The sequence below is a fragment of the Onychomys torridus genome, chromosome 5, assembly GCF_903995425.1.
Source record: "Onychomys torridus chromosome 5, mOncTor1.1, whole genome shotgun sequence".
Taxonomy (NCBI): Eukaryota; Metazoa; Chordata; class Mammalia; order Rodentia; family Cricetidae; genus Onychomys; species Onychomys torridus.
Window position 1 is genome coordinate 74451512 of NC_050447.1, and position 14576 is coordinate 74466087.

At 38.3% G+C, this 14576-nt stretch overlaps 1 protein-coding gene across 13 annotated transcripts in view; it reads left to right on the forward strand.

The window, feature by feature from the left end:
* Cacnb2 (calcium voltage-gated channel auxiliary subunit beta 2) overlaps positions 1-14576 on the forward strand; it is a 351986-nt gene that overhangs the window by 319720 nt on the left and 17690 nt on the right. For 8 of the 13 annotated variants that reach the window (XM_036187211.1, XM_036187210.1, XM_036187213.1 and 5 more), the window contains 4 exons: positions 2576-2652; positions 6641-6774; positions 10219-10299; positions 10686-10744. In XM_036187211.1, coding sequence (XP_036043104.1) covers positions 2576-2652; positions 6641-6774; positions 10219-10299; positions 10686-10744 — 351 coding nt within the window. Of the gene's footprint in view, positions 1-2575; positions 2653-6640; positions 6775-6918; positions 6939-7383; positions 7446-10218; positions 10300-10685; positions 10745-14576 lie in introns of all 13 variants that reach the window. The other 5 variants (XM_036187217.1, XM_036187215.1, XM_036187221.1 and 2 more) reach the window with 2 other exon arrangements.

Genomic DNA, 14576 nt, shown 5'->3' on the forward strand with positions numbered 1-14576 from the left:
ATTTCATTCTGTTATATCTTGCTTGTTTATATGATGACATAAACTCTGTTGTTAGTGATAATATTTTAATGTTAGCAAATTGTTCACCTACTGTCAACAGACAAGTGAAATAGAATATACTCAACCTTATTAAAACCAGCTTTGGATCATTGTCACACTACCAACATCTTGCAATTTATTCTACTGAACTGGTGGATTGTTCTTAAAAATATATACTCTTTCTTTGATTTTTCTGATTTTATTTTATTATATCTCTTTGCCAAGCTTTTGTCTAGTTATGTTTAAGTACTTCTACTCACTACCACAGTGTTTACATTTGCCTTTTAACACTTTGTATATTTTGTGAGGACATAATCAGAGTCAGTAGGGTTCTTTTGTTTTGTTTTGGTTTTTTGATATAGGGTTTTTCTGTGAAGTTGTGGATGTCCTGGAACTTGCTTTGTAGACCAGGCTAGCCTTGAACTCATAGAGATCTGCTTGCCTCAACCTCCCAAGTGCTGAGATTAAATATGTAAACCACCATGCCCAGTTTAGAGTCACAGTCAGTGTTTTTAAATATGTATATAATATTTATTTAAAAATATTTAAATTAAGATTGAATTTTGTGTATATATGTACACATATACTTATTTGCATTATATATATATACATACATATGCATATATGTATGGTTATATAAAGATTTAAAAGTATGACAAAAGTCTGGGGCTGAAGAGGCTGCTCTGTAGTTAAGAGTAATGGCTGCTCTTCCAGAGTACCTAGGTTCAGTTTCTACCACCCACATGGAGTCTAACAACTGTCCATAAGTCCAGTTCCAGGGAACTGATGCCCTCTTCTGGCCCCCATGGACATTGCAAACAGGTGGTATATTTACATATATGTAGACAGAACACTCACAAATGATAATAAAGTGTTTTAAAATATTAACAAATAATCAAAGTCAGTGATATTGGTGCACAGTTCAAGAATTTGACATGTATGTGGCATTCAAAGGACACATCTGCCTCTGAACAGTTTAGGTACTAGCAGCATCTGTCACAATTTTACACAACACAGTATATTGCCTATTAAAATTTATAAATAAAGTAGAGCAAACCCATGCTTGAACTAAAGTTGGACTTAGGATTTTATTGAGGATACAAACAAAAGGTAAAAGCCACAGGAAGGAAGTGCTTGGTTTAGCGATCAGTATCCTTGTGTAATTGGCAAAAGTGATTCTGTAAGTTCTAATTTTTATTAACTGTGTACACCCCTGCATGAACCTTATTGGATATGCAGAAATATTTAAGCTCTTACAGAGACAGAACCAACCTGCTGGTTGTTTAGTAAAGTGCTTGACATTTGCTTGTGTATTAAAATGCTATAAGACTAGAAAACAATTCAACCAATCAGTAAGGTCAGATCTTTTACCTGCTTATCAGTACTTAGCTTTGTCAGCCGGGTCCCCTGAGGCACAGCCATGGTCCACAATTCTTTCTAGCAGACCTGGCCCATCTACGATAAGAAGCACTGGGCACTGCAGTTATGTTGCCTGAATTCCATGACATTCTTATTCTGTTAGCATGTTTCTGGGATCTTTATGTGTTAAGAGATGACACACATTTCTATGTACTGGTGAACCGTGCATTCTACTATAAACTCTAAAGTTTGTAAAAACACATAAGCATATGCTCCATCACATTAGAATCTTTTTGGTTTTTCAAGACAGGGTTTCTCTGTGTAGCTTTGCACCTTTCCTGGAACTCACTTGGTAGCCCAGGCTGGCCTCGAACTCAGAGATCCACCTGCCTCTGCCTCCCGAGTGTTGGGGTTAGAGGCGTGTACCACCACTTCCCGGCCCACATTAGAATCTTATAACTGAGGTTTTTTTTTAATTTTTATTTTTTACTTTTAAAATTATCATACAAGATATAGATGTCATTATAACATTTTCTTATATGCATGTTTTAGTAGATACCCCTTTGCCCTGTTCATAAGTGTTGAATAATCTTCACAATGCAACCCAGTTGGATCCTTGTTAGTCTTGTTTTGAAAATTTTCACTATTGTCTTCTAGTTAACTCATATTACAATCTGTGTCTAAGTTCTCTTCTTCTATCTTAAAGATTGGTGAATTGGGGCATTGCTATGTTTTTCTTTTACAGGTTACCATGCAAGGTATACTTTTAATATGAAGATACTAAAAGTAATCAAGCTAAGCCAAAGGAACTGGTGTTAGCCTTGAGGTCTTACACCTTGCCTCCAAGTCCTCTAAATGTAAAGGCAAAGAAAATCTCTTCTGTCTAGCCATCGGTTACCTGGGCATGGAACTGGAGGGCTACAGATCTTATCCTAGCTCTTTTCCATTCTCCCAGGGACTTAAAAAAATTAAAACCTGAACTTCGAAACAGAGACTATCACAAAACTGTTTCAAGTACTCTAGGAATCTCTATCGGGAGATTTGCTTCCTTCTTAGAAGTAGACATTTTTTTGGTTCAATTAAAAACCGTGATAAATTATAACATTTATTGAGCAGTACAATGTTTTAACAGCTAAAACAATTGTTGAGTCTAATCTGAATGTTTACTTTACTTCAGTAAATCAGGAGGAAATTCATCATCCAGTCTGGGTGACATAGTACCTAGCTCCAGAAAATCGACACCTCCATCATCTGGTAAGTAGGTGATCAGTGTTGACTGACCACTGTATACACTTCTCACGCTACCCTGGCTACTTTCATTATGGGGATTTACAAACCTACACATGTTAAAGTGTATCAGAAATAACAAGAGCCCCATGAAATCAGGGACAGTATGGACAGTTTTTTTTTTTTTTTCTTGGTATTGAAGATCCAGCAAGGAAATAGCCTGTGTTTGCTCTAAGTTGTTACAGAAGTGACAGATGTAATGTCATTGCTCACCTTATTCCTACTGTGACATTTTGTCAAAGGCAGAAAAGTTTTATGTGAATTTAAATTTAAATTTCAGTGTATTACATTGTATTTTATCTGATAAATCTGTCATGTGCGAAGTTGAAGTTCTTCTATATGTGCTTCCCGAAAGTTGACACCTTTCATCAAGTAAACATTTAGCAAAAGTATATATTTTTAAGTGAACAAGATCTGAGCAGAAAAAGAACTGTCAGTTTAGGATCTGGGTTGGTTGGAAAAACTATACACTTATAACCCACAGCAATTTAAAGCCATGGAAAATTAAGCAAGCTATTCTGCCCAGAGCAGACACTGAAGGCCTGCAATATTAATGCAGGGCATGTGTCTACCATGATGGAAGAGGAGTCAGGAATCTCTGTATGCACAAGGGAAGGAGTCCACTCCTGCCCTTGCTCAAACATGTGAAGTTACAGGGATTCCTCTCTAGCCCTTAAACATAACCTAACTATCTAAAAGGCTATCTCTGAAGACTGTTATGAGGGCCCTAACATAGGAGGAAGTTATATCAGATTGTGATAAAGCCCCTGCTGGAGACAAGTAGAATTCTTCCATGTCCTCTAATGATAATACAACCTTGATTTGTGTTAATGAAATGCTGAAAAGTGCCTGTGTACTGGGGAACAAGTCAGTTGGTATGAATGCAAAATAATACTTAATTTTAGAGTCATGTGTTATCATTGCTAAAAATCAACATTGGGACTGATTGGACTGAAGATAAAACCAAACATAAGATGCACTATCAGAATATCTAAGCTCTGTGATGAATTTCATGTCAATAGCTCAATGGATCTAAAGGGAATTTTCAGAAAATTCCAGAGAAAATTTTCCAAGTCCACTTCCAAGAACAACTAACTGCTCCATAGCAAATGTAGACTGGTCTACAAGTGTAACTTTCATCTCTTTTGCTTACCAGAGGTCCTAACTATAATTCCCAACTCACTGCTAGACCAAGGAGTAATTTCCAATTCCCATATACATAATGAGGTAGTCTCCAGTTACACAATAGTACCTCACATTATAATTGTGCATAGACCCCAGTCGCAAACTTGGCTTTACTTGACCCAGGCTCTAAGAGTAAGCTAACATATGTTCCTAAGGTTCTCTAAATAAATAAGGAATGAGACAAGAAAGTAAATAATAGTGAAGAATAATAAAATAGTTTTAAACTATGTGGAAGCACATTTTCCCCATGTAAATACTAGTGTTTGCTAGAGTATGGGAATACAAGTGTGTAATTAAAAGTGGGTAGCATCTCTCAGGAGAAGAAACATCTGAGTTTAGTGAAGTATACAGACAACCAAAGACGTGAAAAGCGTGTTTCTTAATGTGTTCTGAATATGACATTTTAGAATTCTGTTTCAGAATGAACCCACTTCTAGACCTAAATTTAAGTAAAAAGTCACCAAGTACTAAGTTGGAAAGGGATTTGGAGCCCTTGGTGTTGAGGTGCAGGTCACTTTCCATCTGAAATTCAGGCTCTGTATGGGGGGATGAATAACTCATCCTTGTCAGGGATAGACCTGTATGCATTCCCATTCTTTATGAATTTCCTGTTTAAATTCCTTTCATGAATTTCCTTTTAAAACAAATCCACCCGATGACTATAGCACATGAGACTCAGTGGGTAAATCCTAAAATCCAATTCAGAAATGTCAACATCATGAAGGTCTATGAACTCTTGCATTTGTCGGGGTTTTTAGTCTCAGTTCCAGTCAAGTTCTTGGAGAATACTGTTCCTCGAATGTGGCTTTCATAACCCCAGAGAAAGGTAGGGAGGATGAAGTAGATGGGAATACATCACCAGAAAGGAAGCAGATTTGATGTTGATTAAGACCTATTATTAGAAAAATGAAATAATAGCCAAGATCCTCACCTTCGTGTCCAGAAGTTTTAACAGCATGCTTCCTTGTTGGGATTCAAGACCTACTTTCACATTCTCTTCAGGATAATATTGCTCAAGAAGCACAATATAGAAACCTTCTAACATGAGCAAAGTTTTAGTATGGTGTAAAAATCTAAGTTGGTCTGAAAATCCCATGACTATGACATTCCTCTGCAGATCAAGGTCTGAACTTGTAACTAATTAGTATGCATAGGCTAGAAATCCCTACCCATAAAATACCAGAGCTGATAATTGCATCATTGTGTAGATAAGGCAGGTGTTCACCCCTTCACAGACTTCTGAACCAACAAAAACAACTAAACAGGATGTCCCTGAAACCTCTCAGACAACAGAAACTGCAAAACTGCAGAATGATTTGCTGTGTCTCAAATGATCTCAGGTCCTTTGAAAAGGCCAGGAGAGGCTTCTGTAACCCTCAGCTCAGCTTGTATATCACAGGGTATGGGAGCTGAACCTAAGTATCAAACTGGTTATCCCTTATATCAATAGAATGTGGAATTTGTTCGAGAGTTAACATATTTTGTGTGAGGCTTGATGGGATGAATAAATTTTCTTTTCTTCTACTTGACGTAATCTCACCCATAAAGTAATTGCCTAGCAAGCTCAAATCTGATATTGTTCTGAACCATGAGCCCAAGGACATGAGCAAGAGGGAAGTAAAAGGAACAGAAAGAATGCATTCAGATGGTGAAGGCACCTCACCTACAAGGCAGTGTGGTGCAGGAATGGGTACAGCTCTAAGGCAGGAACTCTGGGTCTGCAACCAAGTCCACTTCTGCCAGGAGCAAGCCCCTTTCATTCTGTGGGTTCAGCTTCTAAGTCTGAAAAACCAAGTGTTTGAGTTGACCTTTGTAATTTACCACTTGATTCTGTAGTTGATAAAAATTTTATAGCAATTTTCATGTTAGAAAGATTGTAGAAACTTGAAAATGAAATTATGCATCCTTTTTCATTGACTAGTTTTTGAGCTACATTTTTCAGGTAAAAGGATTTCAGAAGTGAAAACATGTCAAGCAACCAACTTGGAACCTTTATTTTATTCATGAGGAAACAAGAGGCCTATTCTCTTTTGCCTTTGGGCTCTTGCATTCTGCCTCAGAGGCTTGGAAAGCACTCAAATCTTAACTGATTTTGATATAATGATTTCATCAATCTGGTGTTTCCCACTCATCTTCAATCAAGCTCTCTGAGAGCACCCACACTACCTTGAAATCATTTCAATCCTGCCCATCCCAGAACACCCTAACAATCATTTGTCTTCTTTATGACTTCCTGGGTGTTGCCTGGATTAAGGGCTTTCTAGTCTCTTTCCCTCAAATGTCTGCTATAATTTTGATGAAACTTTTTATGTGGTCCCCTTTCTCTTAACATTAAGATCAAACAAAATGAGAAGACTGAGACCTATCGTATTAAATGTATCCAAAGCACTTGTCTTTTACCTAAGAGCTGAGCTCTAAGACATTGTACAAAGTGAGATCAAATGCTTTGTATCTTACATTTACAAGCTAATAGGAAGAATAACAACATTTGAAACAGTAAAAAATGTTTCTCTAAAAGTACTCAGGACCTCTAGCACAAAACTGACTTGTGCAAAAAACAGCTATCCCAAGGGTATCTCAGTCTAGTTAAATTTGATTGCATTGCATCCTTAATGTTTTATATTTATATTTTATTTTGTAATATGCTGCTCACTCATGATAAATCTTCTTTTACAGTGGCTAGTCTATTTGCTTTCATTTTATTTTCTTTATAACCTACTTTTCCTCTCCTCTCCACCTGATGACTTTTGAATTGTTTGTCTGTATATAGCTATAGATATAGATGCTACTGGCTTAGATGCAGAAGAGACTGATATTCCAGCAAACCACCGCTCCCCTAAGCCCAGTGCAAACAGTGTAACATCACCCCACTCCAAAGAGAAAAGAATGCCCTTCTTTAAGAAGGTAACACAGACTTCCCAGCTCCTGTTGTCCACTTGCTCAACTGCACTGCGTCACACTTCCAGTCCTGTTGATTGTCTGCGTCCTTTGACAAGTCAATAACACGCATGCTCTGTTATTCTTTGTTTCTTTTCCATGCTGCTGTAGCTAAGCAGAAGCAGAAATCGGTAAGTCCACATTGACATACCCGTGTTTTCCCTGTCACTGGCATCATTAGCATCATTTCCTTCGGTTTTATTAAGTACAGTCATCCGGGTCCTAAAAGAGCCTATCAACAGCTAACTGAATCCATGTATCTTACACCAACTAATTCAGTGAGTGGCCTGTTGAAATGCCATTACAATACTTATCCTTTTTGATGGAATAATAGCTGCCACAAGAGACTTTGTTTAAATATTCAAGGATGTCCAACATTGGCCATGCTGTACAACACACCTCAGTTGTACATGCTTTTACTGTCTGTCTCTCTTTTTGCCAGAAACATAACTTATAATAAAGCATATTAAGGCAGTTATTGGATTCTGATTTATAATATCCAGATACATTGCTTGTGCTTTTAAAAAGATTATTCAATTTTTAATTCAGTCAGTATTTAAACTTCTAATCCATTAGGTGCAAAATCTGCTGATGAACAAGACCAGTGGAAAACTACAGGCTTGTTTTGGCGGTTTACTGTGAGTTTTTCCTATTGTCATATATAAACACTCCCCCAATATTCTTGCCTTCTCCATCAGTCAGATTTCGGCATCTCACCTGTTAAACAATGGGGCTGGTGGCCATATGTAGAGCCTTTTTCCTCGGCCAATCAAGATGATATACTGATGCTGTACCCTGACTGGAAACTCCAGGGAATTCCCAAGACCTCTTTGTATACAAGTTTCCTCTTGGCTTGTTTCATTGCTTTGTAGCACTATTTTTAAAAGACCTCCCTATTTCCATTTTTTTTCTTCTCCTTTGACATAACACCTTCCAAGCCATTATCCTTTCAGACTCATACTCCCTATTGTTACCAAGTCTGGCACAAGCGTGGGTATTTTTTTTAACTTATATATGAAGCAAAACCTGTTCTTTTCTAGACTTTCAGCAAATTAAAAGTCTTACCTCCACAAATAAAAACTGTTTGCTCTGTAGAGGTTAACAGTAAGTTATCATACACAGAAGCATAAGCTTGGTTTTTTGTTTTTTTAAATAATCATTAGGAAGAGAACTCCAGGCAAAATTTTAAACACCTGACACAGAAAGCCCCAACCTGATGATCTTCCACAAGAGTGGGCCACCTTTCTGGTCTGTCCTTGTCATCATAGCTAAAGCTTGCAGCTAGGTAACTGCAGATGTTTCTTAGACAGTCAACACTACTCAGCCACTCTGGACTTCAAGTAGCAATATAGATATAACCATGTTCATCGGAGAGTATTTTGCAGTTCATCTGCCTGCAAATTTCAAAACATTAAACAAGTTTATCCTAATTTTTCCACTAAAGATGCAAAACAAAAAATAGCTTAGCCAAAAAGGACAGATAAAAATGTTATCATTAGCAATATGGCATGGAGTACCAATATTCCATCAAATAAGGTAATTTCTATTGCTGCCTCTGCTGATAGAGAAGCTGATTGATGGCCAGCATGGGTAACCCTTGCTAGTTGGCAGTCACAGACTGAAGGAACCAAAGTACTATCTCATACTGGGCCACTCGGATTTCTTAATAGCTGTTCTTACACTACATTCAATTTATATCCCTATTGGTAATGGTGAAAGGGGTGTTCTTACTCTAGTATCAAAAGGATGTGGTTTCCAGGCATTTTCAGTACAAACCCAAGTGCTATGAGATGCAATCACTTAACAAATCTGCTTCTGATGCCTGCGGCACTGATGCTCACTCTCGTGTTCCTTATTCTGTGATAATGTGGAATTCAGACAGGAGAGCTGGCTGTGTGCAAGCCAACATCAATTGTCTTCCGTGTTTTAGGTTGCTTTTAGAGTGCTGCTTGTCTGCCTTTTGTGCTGTCACTGTATTGTGTTCGTCTAATTTTAAAAATTTCATTCAAATATGTATTTTATCTTTATCATGTCTATTAAAATGAAGCTTTGAGTGCTAGGGAAAATTTTAAGCAGTAAAAGGTGAACAGCCCAGTTAACAGTACTATCTTTCTCCCTTTGATTATATGGTCTACAACTACTGGTGAAAGCTCATATGGATGCTGTTGAATTTGATGCTGTGTCTAAATAGCTCCTTAAGCAAAAGAAACATAGGAATACTTCAAGTTTGTGATGAGTGATTCTAAGCAACAGTCAAATGGTTTTTAGTGACAGAATGGTGCAAATATTACATGCACATCAGTTGATCAAACTCTTAAAATTCTTTTGGTATATGCCATGTTTAAAATATATTTTTCAGATGCTCCTTAATGGAGGATATGTCTTACAGAGCTCCTGAGTCTTTAACAAGAGTAAATTATTTGTTCATCCAGTGTCCAAAGCCCTATCTCTTGCCCTTATACATTAAGAAAGGTTATTTCTCCATCACTTTACACAATAGCTTGTTGCAGAGCTTGTTTAAATTTCAACAAGCAAATTATGTTACCTAAGTTTCAAATTTTTATTTGAAAAAAATCAAGCTGAAAAGTGATAGTTTTAGAAATGGTAATAAAATTTAGTTTCTACCCTATTCTTCAAAACAAACAAAGTATCCCTAGAAAGATATGAATCAGTTATGGAGCATAAACTAGCTAATATGTGCTTCAAAAACATATTAGATATGCAAGGCAGTAATAAGCATTTTGAAGCCACTGAAGCATGGTCAAATAAAATTATGACAAATAATTCACCTTCATACCAATGCACATAAATCTCTATTTGAGAAGTTTTATGAATGCCAAAAAACAGAGGTCAAAAATTCCAAAGCATTAGTCCTGAAGCTGTGAACAATGATGATGATCACTGTTAGAAGCAGGCATACATGCCAATTGCTGCTTCCTTTAATTTCAATGGAATTCCAAGCATTTGGTAGTGAGAGGCACAGTGATTGGAAACTAAGGTTTATACAGGTAAGACCAACATATCATATGCAAAGCTAACAGGAATTTGTCTTCCATAATTAACCATCATCCTTTCAACTCTTCAGAAAGTCCAAGTGTATCTGGAGAGCAAAGAAGCCATGTACAGTTGAGCCTAAAGCACCTAGTCTGCATTGGGCATGTTTCTGTTTGTTCTACCAAGTAGCTTGTGTGCAAGGAAACCAGAGATTATTCAGTAACTTAACCTTAGGAAAAGAAAGCTACCCATTTTTAATGGGATTTATTTACTTAGAAAAGAGGCAATTATAGAAATATTTCAATGTCTGGAAAATCAGTATCTTGTATATTAGAGTTCAGAAAGGAGTACCTTATGCCTTAAAGTAGTTAGGTCAATTGCCTCTGAGAAGTCTAAAAATGTCTCCTTTCTCTGCAGACAGAGCACACTCCTCCTTATGATGTGGTACCTTCCATGCGACCAGTGGTCCTAGTGGGCCCTTCTCTGAAGGGGTATGAGGTGAGTATGAGGTGAATTTGAGCTTGACTCACAGCAGTCAAACATGTTTTTCAGGCTGTGATATAGTTTGCTTACTACTCTGCTTTCCTGAAGGTTGCCTTGGATATTCCTGCTAGTTATAACTCACCATATCCAGGAAAAAATATCAAATGGAGAATACTGCAAGCCCTTGCAAAGTAATTTCTTGTCACTAAAACATCATAAGCTCAGAAATTTTATCCTGTTGTTTCATTAGGGCTTGGAAACAGGAAATGGGGTAACCACACTTCTTCCAAATGTGATGCTCAGGTTTTTAAATGTTAATGATGAGAAGTGAAATTGGTTCTCATAATCAGTAACAAATTTTTAATGCTCAGATTTTCTCACAATTTATTATCTAATTACAGGTTACAGATATGATGCAAAAAGCACTGTTCGATTTTTTAAAACACAGATTTGAAGGGCGGTAAGTATTCTACAATTCTGGTTTTGGGTATTTTTGTCTTGAAGATGGTCAAACTCTGTGGGGTAGATAGTTGATCCCTAGGGTCAACTGTTTTCTGTTCTCTAGGACAAGAAGTAAGCACATTTAGCACAACCTGATCCAGTGTTTGTGCTGCATCCTCATCCCAGGATATTCCATGCACTGTGTAGAGACCCACAGAGGTTTCCTAGTGAGAACTTAGAATCTGAGCTTGCTTTACTCAGCAGGGATGCATAGGGGATGATTTGATCATGGGTGTGGTTACCAGGTGTTTGGACATATCTGCACACGTGGCTGTGTGATATTCTTTGATCTAGCAAAGTGGGTGGTGGTGGTGTCTTTTGCCCTGCCCCTTGGCATTGTTATAAAAAGCCCGTTTGAAGAGGCAGAAGGGACCATTGGGTTTTGATCCAGATCCTCCCGAAGCTATCCTGTGTTTCTGTCTCCTCTCTGCTATCTTTCTATCTAAAAGTTTCTTATCCCTCTCTCCTCCTCATAGGAACCCTTTGAAAGGTGCGTGGGAGCTGGCCTCCCACAGCACCTGTATCTGGAAGCTGGATGTGGCCCCATCTCTGCTCTGTCTCACCTTCAGTTCAGGAGCCACTGGTCCTCACTGCTGCTCAGATACCATAAGCACACCCTCTTCTATTCACATTCCCACCTTTCCAAAAGACTTTCCTACCATCTTTCCCCATCAACCTTTTATCTCTGCACTTTCCTACAGTGAACTTGCTTCATTAAAAGAAAAGGCAAGCTGGGATTGACACATACCTATAACCATTGCACCTGACCTGAGGCAGAGGAATAAGGCCAGACAAGGTCTCATAGCTAGATTCTTTCTGGAGGCTGGAGGTTTAGAAGCCAAGAGGAGACATGAGTTAGCCCTGCTACTTTTATTCCTGCTTATATGTCTGTCTGAATGTTCTGCATTTCCTCTTCCTAGGGTTTTCTTAGCAATGTTTAACTGAACCCACAACCACCTGGGCACTAGACCACCTTCCTCATTTCCTTCCCACTCAAACTACCCAGACATTGTTCCCACCTACATCCTTCTCTCATCAGTATTTCTTGTCCTAATGGAGATGCCATTAGCTGTAGTTATTTCTCTTCACACTTGACCTAACATCCTTCCTCCCTCCCAACCAAATGCCTAAGTTTTCCCTTCTTCCTAGAGATCTCACTGGGTTGTTCACACTATACTTGCTCTCCTTCCACTTTCCTATCCACTCCAGTTAGATTTTTTCCTGACACTCACTCCTTAGCATTATATGTGCTCTAGCCAGCCAGGTCCATGTCCATGCCAGTGTCTGCTTGCTGTTCTCTCTGGTAGGGACTTTTTCTTCACATGCTCTCCTGGTGACCTCCTCTTTCTTCTCCATTTTTCTGGTGTTCTTTTTTTTTGTGTGTAAGACTTTTTGTCATTGTTGTTATCATTCTCCAACAAGAATGTGAAGGCAGGGTATTCAGTGTTTTGGGAACTCTGGTACTCTGTAGAAACGCAATATGAAAATGACAGTTGAGTGCTGAATTGGTGTTTGCTGTGTATTATTTGCTAGAGAAATGCAGACACTTTGAAGCCATTGTCCCTGCCTCTGAAGAGCCCACATGCAAATTTTAAATAATTATTACATAATGTTTATTTTTATTTGCATGTGTGCATATGTGTATGTGAGTCAGTTCTTCCCTTCTATCATGTAGGTACTGAGTATTGAACTCAGATCCTCCGGCTTGGCAGCTGGTACATTTACCCACTAGGCCATCTTGCTGGCTCCCATATGCAAATTTTAAGTTGAAACTTGTGCAGCCAAACAGAATATAAATACAAGAGCATCCCAGCATGTGTGTGTTTAGACGATGTACAGGTACTACAGAGAAAGGAGTAATCAACAGATTTGAGGATGTTACTATCCAGAAGGTTTTTAATCTTCTAAGATCTCACCAACTAAATCAGAGGAAGACATGGCCAATAGAGGATGGAAAGGGAATGAAGGTAGCAAGGAATGATGTAATAAAGCAAGCCAACTAGAGAACTCTGAGGACCTCCACAGGATACTGCCATTAATAGCCATGGGGCATAACTAAAACATCCTTGCCAAGAGATGGGACTCAATCCTTTCCCTCCTCAACTTAAAAAAAAAAAAAAAAGTAAAAAAGGCAGGGACCTCAGCTACATAGAGGGTAAAGATCTACATAGATCTAATTAGCAGGGGTCAGGCCAAGTTTAGCTTATGGACACTGGTACAGGAACTACAGTATCCCAGACACAAACATACTACACTAACATGATAAATAGCTACTTAGAACAACTAGAACTGAAGGAAACTATTTTCTGTAATCACAGAGACAACAGAAAGCATGTATAACTATTGAAAGACAGACTAATCAAATAATCAATGGGTGTCACAATAAACACCAAGCCAACTCTCGCCTATCAGAAACATGTTAAGAATCCAGAATGTAAAGCCTCAAGGTTTAAACTGAGACTAGGTAACAGACAACCCGAGAGCATGTAGCACTAGAATGCATATCTTCATTTCCCACATGATAAATCTGGTTCTTTGCCATATCCTTCTTTCTCTATGCTAACACCAAAAATACAATTGATTATATCTGCAGATTTCAGCATCCTTCCAATTTCTATACAGTGTTGACTATTCCTACACATATAATCATTTCTGATATAGAAAGGGAAACTTTTATAGCACAACTGATACCATGTGTGATAGAGCAAAGGACTGAAGGAAATAGAAAGAGGGGCAGCAGCTATGTTTCAACAGTACAGAAGACATTATAGTAAATGTCTATGGAGCCAAATACCATTAGACTATTTCATAACTTTATAAAGTATTTCATCATTTGTGCCAGGAAAGACAGGCTTCAAATGGTCCTATAAATGACTTTTATTTCATTGTTCTTGGCTCTTTCATTTATCACAATCTGGAATTATCTGCATAACCCTCAAATTCTGCTAAAGTGGGCTCTATGATGTCTATGAATGAAATAAATGAATTAAATGTTCATTTCCATCTTCTAACTGCAGAAAATAGACAAGAGGATTCACCAACTTACTACTTGTGTTCAACCCTGAGTGTGAATGAATCTGGATCTCAGACCTAGTTTCTATGGAATCACATAGCCAAACTGATCTTATCTGGGAAGAAAATAAATGAAATAACAGATTGTAGGGTCAATCTATTGTTTCTAGACAAAAGGTATTGAAATTTCCTCTGGTGGCCTGCCCTGAGGAGATTTCTCTCAGAGTCCTCGGGAAGACACTATGAACAGCAGTGGGGGTAATCTGAGGGAATGAATTTAAGTACACCAAGCTCTTCCATCCATCCACTTTATTCCTCTGAGATAAAATTCTATCTACACAATCTCAATTCTGTTCTCATGCATAGCTCTTCTCTGTCCCTTCATCTCCTGTGAAATGAATGATACTGGTAGGTTATGGGCAGAAAGGTCACGGTCACTACAAAACCCAGTATTAGTTTCAGAGATTTTATTAGGAGGAAGTAGGTGGGGGAGCACATGTGGAGAGCAGAGAGAAAGATAGTGGGGTGGGGGAGAGAGAGCAGAGCAGACAGAGAGGGTGAGGTCTTCATCCAGTTTTTTAAGGGCTCCCAGTGAAGCAGGCTTATGGAACTACACCATGCATGCACTAATTGCATGGCATGCTGCATAGTCGCTAGTGCACACTGATGACATAAGATGCAAGACCCTTTGCTTAACTCCTGAACTGCACATGTGCAGTCATGTAACTGGAGTGAGGGCAGAATTTTAACATCCTGTCCTCTCACAGTCCTAGTTCTAA